General features: G+C 46.4%; 1 protein-coding gene across 1 annotated transcript in view; it reads right to left on the bottom strand.

Annotated features, from left to right (window-relative positions):
• The window catches only part of SEZ6L (seizure related 6 homolog like), a 185,024-nt gene that overhangs the window by 9,083 nt on the left and 155,648 nt on the right, over positions 1-20,293 (bottom strand). The window contains exons 11-13 of the mRNA XM_035017248.1: positions 15,988-16,182; positions 12,856-13,047; positions 5,626-5,820 (exon numbers count right to left, since the gene is read on the bottom strand). Of these exons, the coding sequence (XP_034873139.1) occupies positions 5,626-5,820; positions 12,856-13,047; positions 15,988-16,182 (582 nt within the window). The remainder of the gene's footprint in view (positions 1-5,625; positions 5,821-12,855; positions 13,048-15,987; positions 16,183-20,293) is intronic.

Here is a 20,293-nt window from a genome sequence, read left to right as displayed (position 1 = left end):
AAAATTAAGAGCAAAAACCTGTGCCATGGTTTGCTGAAGTTAGTGATCAGCTTTGGTTTATCTTGGGTTCCTGGAACTAGTGGAAGCACCTGGACACATCCTTTCCTAGGTTCCTGAGAGATCATGACATAGATATGAAAGAAACAAGGACCATAGTAGTCCCTGTGATTAATTACTGAACACTCACCGCATGTCCGATACTGTGCCAAGAGCTTTCTGTGTGTATCACTTACACCCACAACAATCTCACTAGGTGGATACTATCATCATCCCCATTTTACAGATGAACAAACAGAGGTTCAGAGAAGTGAAGCAATTTCTCCGATCTCACACAGCTTCTGAGGGATGAAGGCAGTCTTTAAAACCAGACTGCTTGTCTTTCCCCAGCTTCTGCTCTTAATTACATAGTTCTGCTCATTTTCATTGTTCCCTATGTAGGTCAAAGATTGATGAACAGTGAGGCTCAAGATAAAGCCCCACTTCCAAAATCCAGCCAGAGCTGAAACTGTTTTCCTGCCTTGAAATACGTGTTTATATGAACCTTTCCGGTTTTACTTCTATTCCATATTTATTTGACCATTATTCGTATTCCCTGTAAAACAATTTCCATTCACTGCCACAGACTAGAACTCTCCGGAATTCATTCATTTCCCTGTATTCCCCGTAAAACTTCTCTGGAAGTTCAAGACGATGGGGACTGGCATTCTCAGGCTTTGGCACCAAAGACATCATGGTCGGTGAGCACAAAAATATACCCATGTGGATGGGTTTCCAAGAAGCGAAATCCCAGAGTGAAGGGCTTAGATAAACAGAGTGCATTATAAGGGGGTGGCAGGGGATGGCCACCAAAGGCCCGGCTGTATGCACGTCCTAGTACAGAGACTTCTTAATTTGTGCCTCAGTCAAAGTCACTCTTTGACGTTGGTCATTACCATGTGATGCCAACAGAACCAGTTGAAAAGCTAGCTTACTAACTAACTAACTACAGATTATCTCTGGAGCTAGGGCATCAGGAAAAATGGGAAAAATGAGATAGATACTTCCCGCCCAAGACATGAGCTGGACTTGGGTTGAGTGTCTGGGAATGCATGAACTCCTACTGCATCTCAGAGCCAGAAGGAGACTTGTGTCCCTGGGAGTGTGGTCAATGGCCTCCTGGGGCACAAGTTAAAATGCAGCCTCCAGGGCCCCGCCTTTTCCTTTTATTTCACACAAATAGAAACCGAGGTCAGGGAGGGAGGGTGGCTTGCCCAAGGTCACGCAGGTGGCCCACAGCCCAGCCAGGCTGAATCCCAGGGCCTCCGAGTCCCCATCAGGTGGCCTTACATTGACCCTCAGTCACTTAGCCAACTCCAGAACACAAAGCCATGCACCCCACTTTCTTTTTTGGAAGAGGAAGTGATTTGTCATATCTTTACAGAGTCGTGGGGTCTCAGGAGTGGAAGTGGAGGGGACAGAAAGATGGAAACATCCCCTAAGATCCTTTCCTGCCAGAAACTCTGTCATGCCTGATGAAGAAAGTGAGGGGCAGGGGGCAACTCACCTGCTGGGCCTTCAAGGGCTCACCTATCTTAGAACATAGAAGTTTCAGGAATGCAAAACCGAGCACCTTTTATCTTTTCTTGTGTTTTTGATTATGTATTTTCTTTTTTTTAAAAAAGATTTTATTTATTTATTTGACAGAGAGAGAGCGAGAGCAGGAACACAAGCAGGGGGAGTGGGAGAGGGAGAAGCAGGCCTCCCGCTGAGCAGAGAGCCCGGTGTGGGACTCGATCCCAGGACCCTGGGATCATGACCTGAGCTGAAGGCAGACGCTTAATGCGACTGAGCCACCCAGGCTCCCCTTGACATGTATTTTCAATGGCAGTTCCATCTTCCCATCAGATTGGCAACATTAAAAAAAAAAAAAAACTGATAACATCTAGTGCTGGCAAGGACGTGGGGAAAAGGACATTATCACACATTATTAGAGGGGGAGCATGAATCACTACAGTCGCAGAAAAGAATCTGGCAAAACCCACAAAATCTCAACATCCACAGATCTTTGCCCACACCATCAATCCCCCTTGGAGGAATCTGTCATATCCGATGAGAAATGTCAGCACCCAAAGATTCATGGGCAAGGCCATTTCTGGGCAAAAGGAGACAAAACAAACAAGAAACCGGAAAAGAACTGGTAGATCCATGCACAGAGGAAGGAGCGGATGCATTAGGAGACATCAGAGTGCAATGCCCCATGGTAATTAAAAAGATAAGGCAGAGCTCCATTTTTTCTTTTTTCCAACTTGACAGATGTGTGTGATAAATGGAAAGCAAAACACAAAATACGTATGGTATGAAGTGTTTTTTTACTTGGCAACAAACGAATACTCCCTGCCCCTCTCTTTGTAGTGTGTCTACTTGTGTAAGTCCAGGGAACTGGGGAGACAGGACACTCACAGGTGATCCAGACTGGCTTCCCGGGAACGAACGGATGGGATGGAGAAAGGAAGGGAAAAACAGCTAATGTTTCGTTGGCAACTTTGGTTTCTTCTATTTCTTGCATGAGATACTTTTGTAGCGAATCCCAAAAGGAACATAAATAATCAGGGGGCAGATCACATATAGATTCAAAAATGGCCCTTCCGTGGTATCCTTACTTAGATTTCTTAAAAACAACCCCTATTAATTTTCCTCCACGCAGAACACTTACCCACAACACCAGATCAACTTCTATGAACGTCCATGTAGCAGTTAGACAGTTTACAGGCAATCTTTCCCCCGGGGGAAAACATCCCAATGTTTGAACTCTACAAAGTGGATTTCCTGTGCTATCGAAAATAAATTCAAACACAGGGCTGGGCTTCGTCAAAAATTAAGGCAGGGAAGAGGAGGGAGGCAGTTGTCTTAAATCCCAGTGGCCGGGAACGCCTGGGTGGCTCAGTCATTAAGCGTCTGCCTTTGGCTCAGGTCATGGCCCCAGGGTCTTGGATGGTCCCAGGGTCCTGGGATCGAGCCCCGTATCGGGTTCCCTGCTCCTTGGGAAGCCTCATTTTCCCTCTCCTACTCCCCCTGCTTGTGTTCCCTCTCTCGCTGTCTCTCTCTCTGTCAAATAAATAAATAATCTTAAAAAAAAAAAATCCCAGTTGTCGATTTCTTATTTTTCTCTGCATTTCAACAGGATCTCTTGCCCTCTCATTAAGAACTGCTTCTATAAGGTCTTGGCTCTCACAGGATAGGCTCCTGCTTGATTCCAGGTGAGAATATGCAGCACCTCTATGCCAGTGTTTCTCACACTTGCCTGATGATCAGACTCACAGCTGGTGTTAGTGACCCCGGTTCCCTAGCTCCTGCCATAGACCCCATGAATCAGCATCTTCCCTGCAGGGGCCCAGAAGTCTGTTTATATTTGCACCCCACATTTAGAAACCACTGCCTTAAGTGATTCTCAAATTCAAAGTGCATTTGAGCAACCCAGAACTTGTTAAAATGCCTATTTCAGGGTCCTACCCCTCAGTGATTCTAGTTTTGTAGATATGGGGTAGTAGATTCAAGAATTTGTTTCTCATAAGCAGTCTGGGTGATTCGAATGCTGAAGCGACTGGCAGATTGGAAGCTACCAGCCTAACAGCCTTAAAGTCCACCCTAAAGGCAGCTCACTGGGAAAGAGGCAGGGAATTTACAATCAGGAGACATGTGTTCAAATCCTGAATTTGTCTCATAATAGCTGTGTGGTTTTGGGAAAGTCACCTAACTTCTCTGGGACTTTCCTTTTGTAACCATACAACGGGCAAGATACCTCATCTATTTTTTTTTTTAAGATTTATTTATTTGACACAGCGAGAGAGGGAACACAAGCAGGGGGGGTGGGAGAGGGAGAAGCAGGCTTCCTGCTGAGCAGGGAGCCCGGATGCGGGGCTCGATCCCAGGATGTTGGGATCATGACCTGAGCTGAAGGCAGACGCTTAACGACTGAGCCACCCAGGCACCCTGATGCCTCATCTATCTTAGAGTGTAGTCCTGAGGTTTAAATGAGGCGATTCAAGAAAAAAAAATTTTTTAAAAATCATAGGTAAATTTCACATAACATAAAATTAATCATTTTAAAGTGTACCATTTGGTGGCATTTAGCACATTCATGATGTTGGGCAGCCACCACCTCTATCTAGTTCTAGAACATTTTCATCACCTCTAAAAGGAAACTTTCTACCAACTAAGTAGTTACTCTTCTCTCTCCACCCCAGCCCTGAGAGCCACCAATCTGCCTCCCGTCTCTATGGGTTTACTGATTTGGGATATTTCATATAAATGGAATCATAGGATATGTGATCTTTTGTGTCTGGCTTCTTTCCCTTAGCATCATGTTTTCAGGGTCCATTCAGGCTGTGGCAGGTGTCAGAACTCCGTTCCTTTTCATGGCTGAATAATATTCCAGTATAGCTCGACCACATTTTATTTATCCATTCTCCACTTGATGGACATTTGGGTAATTCCCATCTTTTGTGAGCAATGCTGCTATGAATATTCATGTACATATGAATATTCATGTACAAGTGCTGCTGTGAATACTTGTTTGCAATTAATTTGTGCATCTACCTAGGAGTAGAAATGCTGGTTGGAAAACATAAAGCATTTGGGGATCCATTGAAGTTATGGGTTCCCAAGTAGAAACGTAAAACTCATGATGCCTCTGTCCCTGCTGGGGAGAGAATTCAGAACTTTCTGCCTCATTCTCAAAGGGGCATTAATGCCATAAAAGCCTAAGATCTATTAGCCTAAAGCATCGAACGGATTTAGGATATTGTTATTAATTGCATGCCTCAAAGACCCAGATAAATAGACCCAAATCTCACTGGCTATGTTGAAACTTAATTTCAGTGATGACTGTTTCACTGATTTTATTTTATTTTATTTTATACTTTATTTTATTTTATTACATCACGTTAGTCACCATACAGTACATCATTAGTTTTTGACGTAGTGTTCCATGATACATTGTTTGCGTGTAACACCCAGTGCTGCATGCATAACGTGCCCTCCTTAATACCCATCACCGGGCTAACCCATGCCCCCAACCCCCCTCCCCTCTAAAAACCTCAGATCACTGATTTTAAAACAAGTTTTCCCTCTTCACCATTTCTGGGATGGGGGCGTGTTAATCCGCTGCCACCAGGTGGCGCTCACGATGGCCCAGTGCGCGCCATGGTCCAGCGCACCATCATCAGCGTTTGGAGAGGGTGTGAGCAGCAGGGGGGACCACCCCAGAGGCAACAGGGGAGCCCTCGTAACCCCTGGGAACCAAGTGGTTGTGGAAACGGGGTGCAGGAGGCAGGGAATGTTTAAGCCATGTAACTGAAGCAGGAGTGCAAAGTAGAATGGCTCTCCGTTATGATAAAAATCGAAGCTCACAACAGAGCTTTTAGTAAGTAGAAATAAAAATGCTAAGCCGGGAGAAGGCATTGTGCCATCGTTTAATTGGCAGCATTTTTTTTTTCTCTTTCTCAGTAGTGCAGAAAATAATGGTTGGTTTCTTAGATGTCATGAAATACAGTAGATGGATTTTTAGAGCAAATTGAGAATCATAACAAGAAGCCAGACCTGACATCTCCCGGTCCCCATCCCTGGGTGGTGAGTAGGTTTCTTTACCTTTACAAACGGGCAGGGGCCCGTTCCAGTGGGATGGCTGTCCCAGGATGCATCGAATGGTCACTTCGCCCATGAGCTCAAAGCCTTCGTAGCACATGAAGGTGAGGGACTCTCCTGGCAGGTAGAGCCTCTTGTACAGGATTTGGTAACCGTTTTCGGGCAAGCCAGGGTTGTCACAAGCCAGGGACTCTTCCGCTGAAATATAAGCCCAAAGCAGCTCTGATGAGATCACGCAAATCCTGGGGGACTCCCACTCACAGCCTGTCTGATCTGGCTTTGGGCAGCCTCACCAGGACCATCTCTCTGCGTTCTCCTCACCTCCAGTGGTTTCCCATTCCTCAAACTCACCTCCCTGTCTCCCACCTCTGGCTGCACATTATGCAAGGGCACCATCGAATGTCCCAGGATGTGGAATCTGGCTTAAAATCTGTGTTCCACTACGTACTCGCTGTGTGACCTCCAGCAAGGGCCACAACCTCTCTGAGCCTTGGTTTTCCTCATCAGTAAAATATGAATAACAGTGGTATCTGTCTCATAAGGATTTGGGAGATTAAATAAGATCATGAATATAAGGTGTTTAGCATGTTCTTGGCAGGCTGTAGGTGTTCAGTCAATGATGGATGGCCGTGTTGTCAAATTATGAAATATTCTTCTTGTTCCTCATCTTACACCTTACCTGCCCAGCCAGCCTGGTTAAGTCTGGTGTTTCAGTACTCAGTCCTCATTTCTCTGCCTCCAAGGAGCCTTCCCTGGTGCCCTCCACCCCAATAGAATCACTAATCTTCCTAGTTCTTCCTCCACACCAGCACTGAACACACTGCATTGTATCTATTATTTAATATATGTTTTCCTCGCTGGAGATGAACCTGTTAGGACGTGCTTGAAGCTCAGGGCCTGCTCTATAAGGACTATCGTATTTGATCCTAAATTATACAGTAGGAGCATCGTAAGTGACACCTGGCAGCTTAAGACATACTGGAGAGTTGAATCCATCCCTGGTTTAACCTATTCCAGGCTCTGGACTCCAACTTCCCTGCCTGTTACATAAATGGACTGGACCAAGACCCCATCTTTAGCTGAAATGTGGCTGGGTGATGACATTCCCACTCCAGCGATGTACCCACACTTTGAAATAAGATCATCTAAAGCAGGTTTTCTCAACCTAGATGCTACTGACATTTTGGGCTTCGTAATTCCTTGTGGTGGGGCCTGACCTCTACCCGCTATTTCCTTGTTGTGACAACCAAACATGTCTCTAGGAATTGCCATTGACAAATGTGTCCCGGGAGCAGTGTCACCCCTGTTGAGGATCACTGATCTCGGCTCTTAAACAATTCCGTGAGAACTCATCCTGTTCTTTCTCAGGAGTACAACTGAGTTGGACTGGCGGTCTTAGAAACGATCACAAACCTAGCCTCGTTTCTATTTTCCTCCCATTTCTCCCCTCTCCTGAACTATAGGGGAAAATGTACATTTTTGGAGAGCACATTTGAACAAAATGTCAAAATCAGCTTCCCCAGGTATTGCTATGAATGGTTTGTAAGATATCCCACAAATAACGAAGCGCTGAAACTCTGTGGTCATTAGCAACTGGCGGTAGCCGGGCACTCACTGTAGGCCACACACGTTGTTATGAGCTTCTTTCTATATTTATGGCCGGAACCATCATCCTTTTTGATGAGGATGCTGGGTTGTTCAAAGTCACCCAGCTAGCAAGTGGCAGATCCGCTGGGTTTGAAATCCAGTGCATTTTTAAAAAATTTTATTTATTTATTTTTTTTATTTTTTTAAAGATTTTATTTATTTATTTGACAGAGAAAGACACAGCGAGAGAGGGAACACAAACGGGGAGTGGGAGAGGGAGAAGCAGACTCCCTGCCGAGCAGGGAGCCCGATGCAGGACTCGATCCCGGGACTCCAGGATCATGACCTGAGCCGAAGGCAGTCGCTTAACCAACTGAGCCACCCAGGCGCCCCGACAGGAAAGGTCTTTTTTTTTTTTTAAAGATTTTATTTATTTATTTGAGAGAGAGAGCTCATGAGAGGGGGGAGGATCAGAGGGAGAAGCAGACTCCCCGCCGAGCAGGGAGCCTGACGCGGGACTCGATCCTGTGACTCCAGGATCATGACCTGAGCCGAAGGCAGTCGCTCAACCAACTGAGCCACCCAGGCGCCCAATCCAGTGCATTTTTAATGGCTCTGGGTAGTGGCCCGGGGTGGGGAGGCCCTTCTTGTGCCAAATCCCCTGGGCTATCATGAATTCCTCCAAGCTACTGCTTTCTCAGAGACAGAAATTTCGAGATGAAAATGGGGCACCCAGCTGGAAGCCGGCATGGGGGCCAAGGTGAGGCCGCTGGGGACTACATCATTGGAAACTTTTATTATGGCCACGGTCTGGCCATGTGGGCTCTGCCCCGGTCAAGAGATCGCCACGTCTCATTTGTGGTGTTCTGAGGGCAGGGCAGTGAGGAGCCAGGGCCTCCTGAGAATCCCTAAGTGTCTCCCTGGGGAGCCACCCATAAAACCCTTGCTGAATTTGTAGGCTCGTCATTACTTTTGGGGGTGCGGTTTATATTGTCGGGATGGGAGCCTCAGGAGTCAGGTACCATCAAAGAAGGGAAGTCGAAACAATGACCGCATTTAGTACTGCCAACAACATCAACGGTAGTAAGAGTAGCAAGTACTGTCGTTTCTCGAGCCTGCAAAAACCCATTGGATATAATCCTGGCAAGTGAGTTATGTATTCGGCTCTACAAAGAGATAAAGAGATCATTTCAACAAGCTGCCGCAAGTGCTGTGATCAATGTAACTGTAGGAGCCATGGGAGCTTAAAGGAAGAGAAACATGACCTAGCCTGGGCAGTCAGGGTGGTCTTCCTGGAGGAGGTGATTTGGGGATTCATTGTTATTTCCTTCACAGATTTGGCTCGCCTCCTCCCATCTCCAACAGACCCCAGGCTCCATGAGAATGTGGATCATGTCTGTTTAGACACTGCTGTATTTTTAGGGCCCTTGCCACACAGTTCCCAAACTGTGCACCAAGGCACCCCAGGGTGCCACCATGAACAGCACTCCTTTGAGATTTTTCAAAATTTTGAGGAGACAAAGGGACATCTCCCGGACCCATGTGAATGGTGCCAACATTAGACAGAGCTACATTTCTTTTGATGATGCCCTGTCTTTGCAAATCTGGGTTTTTTTGCAGGGGTTACACTAAAAAGCAAGAGCTCTGATAAAATCAGTGTGGAATGGAATAAAGGTAGTCCAGTCTGACGCCAAAATCTAAGAAATTTGGTGGAGCCCAAGAGGCACCCACACCCCTGTAGCTATGATTCTAATTATTTAAGAATGCATTAAGAATCATGGGGCCCTTGGGGGACTCGGTTAAGCATCCGACTCTTGATTTCAGCTCAGCTCATGATCTCGGGGTCGTAGGGGATTGAGCCCCACATTGGGCTCCCTGCTCAGGGTGGAGTCTGCTTAAGATTCTCTCCCTCTGCCCCTCCCCCTCCCCCTGCTCTCTCTCAAATAAATAAAATCTTTAAAAAGCGCAATCAAAATCAAATCTTGTAATATGTGCATTACTTTTTCAAATGGCTACTAAGTTGTCAGGATATAGCTACTTACTAAGTTGCTTGGTCCTAACTACTTAACAAATGGCACTGTTAGGTATTTTGGTCTAGGATATTTACCAAAAAAATTCCCAAGACGCCAAGGGTACCATGAATTGAGAAAGTCTGGACATGCCTGTGCCTGCATTTGGAGGCACTTTTTGAATAATTGCTTCAGTTGCTTCCAACTGCCCTGCCTGGCAAGGAGTATCATTCCCTTTTCACAACTGAGGGCTCTGAGGCCTTGAGAGGGCAAGCTACTGGCCCAAGGTCACCCAGCAGAGCTGGGCGGGAGGTGTGTTTGGCTATGAATTCCAGACACTTTCTTGCTTCCATGCTTGACCTGTCAGTTCTTGAAGGAGTCAAAAGACATGGTTTGGAGTCCCAGCTGGACCAAACAATGGTCTTGAGTGGGTCATCGTGAACAGAAGCTACAGGCATCCAGAGCTTTTACAACTGGCTCTGTGTGTTTCATGAGCTTGTTGGTGGAAGATCTTTGTCCAGATTAAAGCACCAGAAGCTGGGACTGCAGAGTGATAAGGTGGGAAAATGCTGCTTTTGGGCTTAGTCAGGCTGCAGCTGGAATCCTGGGTTCTCGCCTTCCCTGCTGTGTGACCTCAGGAAAGCCGCTCACCCTCTCTGGGCCTCCTTTGCCTGCTTTCAAGTGAACACAGGTCCTGCCCATACAGTTTCATGAGTGTTCAACGTACTAATGCTGGGGAAGGGTTTGGCATGATGAAAGAGCGCATCCTGTGGGGCATTTACCCCCGTTCAGCAGAGGAAACATTTTCAAGCTAGAGCTGCCCAAAAACTCATCCTTGGAAACACCGTCAGAACCCGGAGACAGCCTGCCCCTCCCTCTGCCTACCCCCCCGAACCAGAATTGACCAACCTCTTGCCTCACATCTCCTGCCAGCCTGTAATGAGATTGGAAGCGCATGCCGGGCGCCTCTTGGGGCTTCTGGGAGGATCACATGTCTCCTGACACCCAGCCTGGCTCGTGACTCATTAGTGCAGATGTCAGGGAAGCTGTCACAACTGAGATTCCAGGGTAAGGCGGCCCGGGAGGGAGGGAGGGAGGCTTGTGTCTCCAAAACCCAGCAGCCAGCGCAACCCAGAGGATCTTCGGAGGCCGTGCCTCATTAGGGAAGTGGCTTTTCTTTCTTCCTTCCTTTCTTTCTTTTTCTTCTTTTATTTTTTTTAATGATACCTCCACCTCTCAGTACTTTTAAATAAGCTTTTATTTTTAGCTTCTCATCTCTGGGTCTCTGCAGCTTGACTGGCTCAAGCAGCTTCTGATCACCCTGGAGGAAACGGGAACTGAATGGGGGTTCTGGGCTGCCTTAGCGAAGTGTACGTGACATGGGTGAGGGGGTGGAGCCCTTCGAACAACAGAAATGCACTGTCTCACAGCTCTGGAGGCTGGAAGTCCCAGGTCAAGGTGGCCTTCAATGGCCACATTCCCTCTGAAGTCTGGGGAGAAGGATCCGTCCTTGCTTTTGCTTCCTCCCAGCTTCCAGTGGTAGCTGGCAATTCTTGGTGTTCCTAGACTTGCAGGCACAGAATGGTGTTCTCCCTGGGTCTCTGTGTTCAAATTTCCTTCTTCTTATGAGGACACCTGTCACTGGATTGGCACCCATCCTAATCCTGTAGGGCCTCACCTCAACTTGATTACATCTGCAAAGACCCTCGTTCCAAAAAAGGTCCCAGTTACGGTACTGGGGTTAGGATTTCAGCATCTCCTTTCGGGAGACACAATTCTCCCTATAATGCACTGTGAACTTGGCCCAAAGGTCTGGGGACTAGGAAGGGATGTGCTTGTGGGTGAAGGGTTAGGGCCATAGGCTGCAATTCCGCTGGGACATCCCTGCCTGGGTTTGTCCCAAGTCACCCACGGTGAAATATATCGGGGCAAGGCTGGTGGAAGGGGCCAGGCCCTCCAAGACTGGAATCCCAGCTCTGCTCATGAAAAAGTGTTGTGACCTTAATCACATGTCCCTGTGAGTCTCAGCGGCCTTTAAACACACACATACATGCATGCACGCACACATACATACGTATAAATGTATACAGTGTATGCATACACATGCCTATACAGTCACACACATATATAATCCGTTTAGCAATGTGTTTTATTTGTTTACTTATTTATGGGGGGAAGATTTATTTATTTATCTGAGAGAGGGAGAGCATGAGTTGGGGGAAGGGCAGAGGGAGAGGGAGAGGGAGAAGCAGGCTCCCTGCTGAGCAGGGAGCCCAATGCGGGGCTCGATCCCAGGACCCTGGGATCAGGACCGGAGCCGAAGGCAGACGCTTAACCGACTGAACCACCCAGGCGCCCCAGCAACGTGTTTTACACTTTCAATAAACTGTAACTATTGTTGTCTCTTATCACCTTTGAGCTTTAGTTTTCTTAGTATATTTGCACGCACACACACATACATACACTTACATTCACAAATGCATATAATCTGCTTAGCATGATGTCTTACACAATCAATAAATAGCAACCATTATCATCTGTAAAAGAGAGCAGATGTGCCTTTTGTCTGAATGACCCATCAGCTATACCGTATTTTACCTCTGAGATGTCCTTAGCTCTGAAATCCTAGGACCTGGACTAAAGAGGCAGATGGGGACCCATGGTGTGAGGTCCAAGATTCCTTGTTGCACGTGAACCCAGAATAAGAAAGTCCCCCTTTGCTGTGCAGAAGCTTTTAATTTTGACGTAGCCCTACTGGTAGCTTCTGGACCTTGAGCTGCTGAACCCTTAATGGAGCCGCTCACAACATGCTCGTATAAAATATGAGCGGGTCTCTCAAGTCCCAACATTGTGTGAGGCTTTGTTCCTTCTGCATCGCCTCCTGTTTCCTCTGAACAATGGTTCTGATCCCTGGTTGCACATCAGAACCCGGGGTGGGGGGAGGCGGCTTTGAAAAACCTCACTGCTCATGCTAAGCCCCAGACCAGGAGCATCAGAATCTCCAGCGAGTTTGAAAACTTCCCGAGTGAGTCCATGCACAGTCAGGCTGAGCCTCCCTAGACCACCGCTCTCTACCCTCTCTCCTTGGCAAGAATAGTAATTCCTCCCTCGTCAGAGTGACTTCGGAAGACTTTTTTTTTGATTCTTTATGATTAAGAAACCCCCAAAGTCTTTTCTTAACCAAACATCTGCCTTAATGGCTTCACGTAGGTAAGACCAAAGAAGAGTTTAAATCCACCAATTTCGTGTCCTGTGGATGGCTTGATTTTCAGCAGAGTCAGGCAGCTCTGGGTTTGACCTTGGCCTCCACTGTTAATGGGCTGTGTGACCCGGGGTGATGATTTCACTACTCTGAACTTAGTATCCTCTTCTTGCAAACGAGACAACAGTGCCTTGCTCACAAGGCCACTGGAGGCAGAAGGGAGGGACATTCAGTAAAGGACTTAACCCCGGGCCCAATAAATGTACCGTAAATGTTATAGTATGCATGCCTCCGATCTGCCAGCTATGGTCAGGGGATAGTAATAACAGTAAGCGCTCTCGAAGGGTGGAATGCCTCCTCCTAGCAGCCCAGCCCTCCACCACGAATAAGAAGAAGCGAACCCCCGTCTGCATCAAGTCAGCAGCTAGGACTCACAAACACAATGGGGTAGGCGAGACGTCCAGATGGGCGTGCCAGTCTCTCGGCTGTAGCAGGTTAGAAGAGAGCTCCCTTCCAGCACAAAGCCGGGGTTGCATGTGTATTGGATGGTGGTGCCCACCAGCAGCACGGGATCTGAAATTAAGCGGGTCGAGTGGTCCACTTCCCCGGGGTCGGTGCAGTACATAACTACGGACGAAATCAGACCAAGAGGGCGTTAGGACGCTTGATGATCACAGGTTTGCTGAGAACTACAGGATGACCTGGAAAGTTTCCTAACTTGATTCTTCTCCTGTTTGGAAGATAATGCCTCTGAGCTCATCAAAGGTGGTTGGACAAGAAGCCAGGATGAAAGAGGCCCGAATTTAATTCCATTTATAGGAAGTAGCCCAAAGAAATGTTTGCATCTGGACCTACATACGAGGCTGTACATTGCACCGTTATTTGTAATGGTAAAAAAGAAAAAACAAAACAAAACAAAAAAACAATGCAGATCCTTTAACAGGGGAAGAGTTAAATATGGAACAGCTGTTCTATGAAATCCTGAGCAACCACCAAAGAGAGCAAAGTGAGGGCGCCTTCGCTGCTTTCTTTGTGGTGCCTGAATCTAGTAAAACAAGCGGTTAGTTTTCAATTAAAAAATCAATATACATAAAGGGAAAACAATAAGCTAATTAAAAAAAGAATGAAGTACACAACATGTGTGATATGAAAAAGTATCTGGATTACTGAGTTGAGAAAATAGCAGTGGTAAAATATCCTTATCTATCGCTGTTTCTGTACGAGTATCTCCGTGTGTCTACACATGCACAGTAAGCATGTACCTATGTATGTCTATGTGCGTATGTGTAACACACTATTTCAACTGGAACAACATAGAATAAACTTTTAAGAGCAGCCTCATTTCTGGAGAGGACGATCATGAAGGATTTTCACTCTGTACTTCGTAATTTTACTACTGCTTGAGTTCTGTAAGTAAGCACCTGCTACTTGCATAATGGGAAGATATGTTTAGGTACATCTTTTGACGTCGAGAGTGTAGTTGAACCAATGAATGAATGAATGAAAGGCACTGATGACCCCCAGGGATTTCCGGGGGGGGAACCCCACTGTTCTCAGGATGTTCTGCTGTTCTTATTTCACTAGAAGAGAAGCCACTGGGGCAGGTTGGTGAGTCTCTGTCTTAGACGCAGAGTGACAGGCAGCCAGCATGGGAACATAAATGCTGATATCCAGAAGGGGCCCAATGCAAATTCATTTGCTCTAATTTGGGTCTTTTCCTGGCAAAAAGTGAGGCAGTTGAAGAGTTTCCCAGAGAGAGCTAGTTTATGTCCCCTCCAAGCCTTTAGAACCCATTAACACAATGGGTCATTACTATTTAAAACATTTTAAAAATCATCATCATCATTATTATTTTATTTATTTATTTTTTTAAGTAGGCTCCATGCCCAGCATGGAGCCCAATGCGGGGCTTGAATTCAGGACCCTGAGATCAAGACCTGCGCTGAGATCAAGAGTTGGATGCCTAATTGACTGAGCCACCCAGGCGCCGCTAAAAAATCATTATTATTAAAAAATTTTTAAAAATCATCATTATTCAAAAGATTTAGGAATCATTCTTCAAAAAATTTAAAAGTTGTAATATTCAAAAAATTTCAAAAATCATAATTCAAAATATTTAAAAATCATTATTCAAAAATTTTAAAAATCATTATTAGGGCATGTATGTTTAAAACATTTTATAAAGTAATGATGGGGCTCCTGGGTGGCTCAGTTGGTTGAGCCTTCGACTCAGATCATGATCTCAGGGTCATGAGATCGAGCCCCACATTGGGCTCCACGCTCAGTGAAGAGTCTGTGCTTAGTCTGCTTGTCCCTCTCCCTCTGCTCCTCCTGCTCGCACTCTTTCTCCATCTTTCTAAGATAAGTAAATACGATCTTTGGGGGAAAAAAAGTAATGATGATGTAGATCATGTTAACGTATCTGCGATGGGTCTCACCATCCATGGCGCTTCTCATTGTTGGTTTTTTAATTTTCCATCATGATACACACATACACACACCCACCCACATACATGCACACACACCCCCCACCACATACTGTTGTGGAATAAGCAGATGTTTATGCAGCCAATTTTGAGGATTTTTAGCAAGCTTTTTCATGTTTCCCCCAATTATAATTAATTTTCTTTGCCTTTGGAATATTTGTGACAGGAATTGCATATAACCCCCACCCCCTTCCCCAATACCCTCTTTCTCTGCTGACACTTAATATTTCTTTTTTTTTTTAAAGATTTTATTTATTTATTTGAGACAGAGAGAATGAGAGAGAGAGAGCACCTGAGAGGGGGGAGGGTCAGAGGGAGAAGCAGACTCCCTGCCGAGCAGGGAGCCCGATGTGGGACTCGATCCAGGGACTCCAGGATCATGACCTGAGCCGAAGGCAGTCGCTTAACCAACTGAGCCACCCAGGCACCCGACACTTAATATTTCTTATCGTGCAACTGGTCACTCAAGGCAGGTCGAGCAGGGCTACCAAAGTATCCCCAAGGATTCCCAGCGAGATGGGTGCAGGACCACCCCACCCCTACTAAGATTCAGTGTAGAAACCAGAGAAGCACCCCCCTTTCCTCCCACTTTTCAAGACACCAGGCGCAGCTATCACCAGGCATGCCTAGCCCACAGTCCTGAGGGCAGCAAGCAGAAGGCGCCAGGAGGCTGGGATGGGTGCTCTCTGGATGAAGCCAGCTACCTGTGACAGGGATTTTGAACCGGGGCTCCAAGGTCAAACTTAGATTGGTCTTGTGTGGCCGCTACAGGTATTTTAATGACGAATTTGAATGATGTTTTCTACGAAGGTTTCACTGCAGTCTACACCACTCCCTATTGTCTCTCCCGCAGCCTATTTCCCTCATTTACATTATCTGCCAGGCTCTGGAGGCCCCTGAACCTGACATCCCTGCCCTGAAGCTCTAAGAGGACATTTGTGAGCCATGCCAGCGAGCTGGTGGAGTAGGAGGGAGGCCAGATCCTACATGAAGTGACTTCACTGCATCTACTTGAAAAATACTCATTGGGAGGGATTTACCCCCCCACCGACCTAGAAGAAGAAAACAAGATGACTCTTACTTTTCTCACAAAACGGGGGGTCGCTGCTCCAGCTGAGGTCCCACTGGCAGGTGAGGGTGTCACTTCCCACTATGTCATAGCCCGGGTCACACTGGTACGTGATTCTGGCTCCTCTCACAAGCTCCGTATGAGAAGTGGTTTTCCAGCCGTTCTGGATCTCTGGCAGGTCTGAGCAGGAATCATTCCTTGATACCTCTTTAAAACAAAAACATCATCCTTAGATGAGGAGGTGGGCTTTTCTGTGTGGGGTTCCATTTACGAATGTCAGAGGAAAGAGCAAACAGAAGAAGAAGTCTCCAGAAATAAGTAACACACTTCGAAATCCCTTAAACCACAAGAACTCTGCTATAGTGAGATTTTATGGTAAGCTCTTCCTTACCAAGCATTCTTTTGGTTTGACTAAGTCAGTTTAGGATTTAGAGAGAGACAGAATCCTAGCCCTGCCACTTATTAGCAATGTGATTTCAGGGGCAACCTCCTCTCCTAGTGTCTCAGGCCCTCACTTTTCATGACGCCCACCCCACCCTGTTATTCTCACCTCCTGGAATTCACATTCTCGTGTACTCCCCGCAAAGCCCAGCAAGGCTGATGTGCACAATCAGCAGGCTATTGCAGAAGTGATGATGTGTGGCTCCTGAGGCTAGGTCATAAGGGACGTTGAGAAGCTCTCCCCTTGCTCTCTGGAGAGAGCAAGTGCCACCCATGGGGATGCTCAGGCAGCCATCTGGAGCGAGCCATGTGGAGAGAATCTAAGGCCTCTTGCCAACGACTGGTGTTGACTTGCTAACCACACTAGCAAGCCATTTTGGAAATGGAGCCTCCAACCCCACTGAAGTCCTCAAGTGAATACAACCCTGGCTGACATCGTGACTACAGACTCATCATGAGAAATCCCCAGTCAGAACCATCCGGCACGAACTCCTGAATTCTGGACCTACAGAAAGCGTGTGATCATAAATGTGCATTGCAGGGCACCTGGGTGGCTCGGTTGGTTAAGTGTCTGTCTTTGGCTCAAGCCATGATCTCCAGGTCCTGGGATCGAGCCCCACATCGGGCTCCCTGCTCATTGGGGAGTCTGCTTTTCCCTCTCCCTCTGCCCCTCCCCCCAACTCATGCTCTCTCTCTCTCTCTCAAATAAATAAAAAAATCTTTAGAAAAATATGCATTGCTAATTTGGGGGGGCATATTTTGTTATACAGCAATGGTAGTGAACACATTCAGCCTCATTCTAAGAATGTCTGTAGATTCATGGGTTTGATGGATTCTTAATATATGTTTTTGTAATACAGATTAAGATAAACACTCAACTGTTGAAATAAAAATAATTACTGGTGCATTCTTTAAATCATGTTGCATATCATCAGCGAACATTAACCACACTCCAAAATAAGCTACACACAGCTCGTTATCACAGATTGGAATAATCCTGCCTTCCTTCTGCAAATCCTCATTACTGAGGGAGCAATGCAAAGTCCACTATTACTGTTCTTGCTTCCAAGTGCCCACTGCACAGATTTTGAGAAGAGAGCTAATTAGGCAGTATAATTAATTTGCAGTTCTTATGTGCTTCTGGGGAAAGCAAAGCACCTTCCCTGTCTGCAGGAAAGTCATTCTGAGAAACAAGCGATGGCTTTTCCTCGGATTTCATCATGATTTTATTTGGGGAACGGAGATCTCAGGGGTGTCTGCAATAAGAAGGGGAGAGGGAGATGGCTTCTGGAATTGCTTCGTGGGAACAGGAGCCTCTATTTTTAGGCCTCTGAAAAATCAGCCAAGCCCTGGATTTAGGACACAACTAAAAATGCTCAAACTGTGGTTGAAACAGGAGTAGATAATGGATATGTGGTCTGCCTTGTGCCAAATGCTTCGAGACTGAGAAAGGTTTGCTTGTCTGACTCTTCAGTCTGAGCCAGCACGGTGACATGCTCCCGTGGGACGCCCCCCCCCCCCGCCCGCCTTTGTGGTGTTCATCACATTCGTGATTATCGAGTCGGGGACACTGTCACTCAGATCTTGTTTACTAATTCAGTGGCCTTGCCTAAGTCAGTTAGCCTTCCTGTTCAGCTCCTCGACTCTACCCCCAGAGACTCTGATCCAGAAATCTGTATGTTTAGCCAGCATCCTGGATGCAGTTTCTGGCATCATCCTTGTGGGCCCTGAACTTTGTGAAGAATGAGAAAACTGGCTTAGGAGTTGGAGGACTTCCCTTCTGGTCATTGTTTTAGAAGCTGTGTGACTCCAGTCATGTTGATAAACATCTCTGAACCTCATTGTCCCCAATCGTAGAGTTGAGACAAGAATCATGACCTTGTCTATCACTGAGGGCAATGTGAAAACTAATTAATGTGCAGTATATGACACTTAGATGAGTTTTATATGGATTCATTCATTTGTTTGATTAACATTTTGTGAGCACTTACTATATGCCAGGCACTAAGAATATGGGGATCTGAAGTCATGTTCCCAGTCTCATGGTCAAGATCAGCATCATAGTCCAACTTTTAGATAAAAGAGATACCTAAATGCACTGAGTACATGCCACCATTTGCCAGTCTCATGGTCAAGATCAGCATCCTGGTCTAACTCCGGGGCAAAAGAAATACTCAAATGCACTGAGTATATGCCACCATTTACTGGTCTTATGCTCATGGCAGACCTCATCCTAGGAGCCACTGTCATTTGAGTGGAGTTGACCTATAATAAGGAGCTTACTTATTAACCTAACATTAGAGGAATGAGCACACAGTGACCAATATCTCTTTGAAAAACACTGCTTGCTCATCTCTGCTTTTTTATTCCCTTGCCTCCATGCCCTTGGCCACAGACACTGACAAAGCACAAGGAACAATGAGGAGAATGGTTCTTTGCTTCTGTCTGGGTAAAGCAGAATTATGGGAGGTCAGAACCAGGTGAGCCCAGAGTGTTCCTATGGAAGGTTCTACCAGTAGTCCTAGCAGATTAGCCTTGGCCACATTGCAGAGCTGGGTGTCGGCCTTGAGATCATTTTAGGAGCTTCAGAAATCTCCAGATGACCACAAAACCCCATGACCCTTCCCTGTGATCTCTCTGCTCAATGAGAATTGCATCTATGTCTGGTTAAATTCCTGGGTCCTGGTGCCTGGTGCAGGGCCTAGCACGTGTGAAGAGACTCTTGTGGACCAAACTCTCTAGAAAATGGAGATATGCATTTGAAGATGAAAGAAAATAATATATGGAAGAGTTCCTGCCAATTTCAAATTGTCACATTAGTCTGAAGTTTCAGCTTCAATAAAGAGGAGCACCTCCTCTTTAAGATGGCGCCAAACTGAATGTTGGCCAGACTTCCGGGTTAACCTTGAGCAGCCTTGGATAGGGTCAGATTTCTGTCACTGAGCTGAAATGGGGTTTCAGAGTGTTATTGCTGCTGAATGGGGTTTTGGAAGACTGACTCAGACACCAGAGGAGACAAATGAGCAAAACTATGACCTCATCTTCCAAGTAGGAGGCGGGGGGCAGGCGAACGAGGAGAAGAGAAGTCTAAGGAGAGAGACTGAAGCCAAGTCACCAGAAACTCTCCCTCCAAAGGCAGCTGACTCTGGACGGCACATCGTCTGGGCAACCAGCACAAGCCATCCCTCTGTGCCCAGGGCCCTGCCCAGTAAAGAGAGGGGAACCCACAGAAAGTAGCAGCAATAACACTCCGAAAACACTTAACACAATCAAGGGGAAAAAGGTCCCCGAGAAACATAAAAAAGATCAACACTTGTGTCTGTCCCTCTGATAGATGTACACAGAGTGGGCAGGGATGAGAAACATCTACCAGCTGGAAACACACACACAAAAAGGCAAGGGACTTATCTTCACATGCATTCTCCAGTGTTCCGCGGAGGGTGATGGAGCCAGCAATGAAGAAGGGGGAGTCACAGGTGGGGAATGAGGAGGGAAGGCTATGGATGCAAGAAATGGTAAGAAGAGGGTGTTGGATGGCCAAATGTGAACTTGGCTTAAACTTCATAGCAGTTGTTTTGGGTTTTGTTTCTGTTTTATTTTATTTTTTAAAAGATTTTTTAAACTTATTTATTCATGAGAGACAGAGAGAGAGGGAGAGAGAGGCAGAGGGAGAAGCAGGCTCCCAAGGAGCAGGGAGCCTGATGTGGGACTCGATCCCAGGACCCTGGGATCATGACCTGAGCCGAAGGCAGACGCTTAACCATCTGAGCCACCCAGGCGCCCTTTGTTTCTGTTTTAATGTGAAGGCGAGAGAAATGGTTTGGAAGCCACATCGAAGAGCAAGGAAGACACCTCTTGCTTCTCTGGGTCCTACAGG

This window comes from Mirounga leonina, unplaced genomic scaffold, assembly GCF_011800145.1.
Source record: "Mirounga leonina isolate KUSES-001 unplaced genomic scaffold, KU_Mleo_1.0 Mir_171, whole genome shotgun sequence".
Taxonomy (NCBI): Eukaryota; Metazoa; Chordata; class Mammalia; order Carnivora; family Phocidae; genus Mirounga; species Mirounga leonina.
The sequence above is the reverse complement of the archived record's forward strand: the minus strand, read 5'-3'. Positions and strand labels throughout refer to the sequence as shown.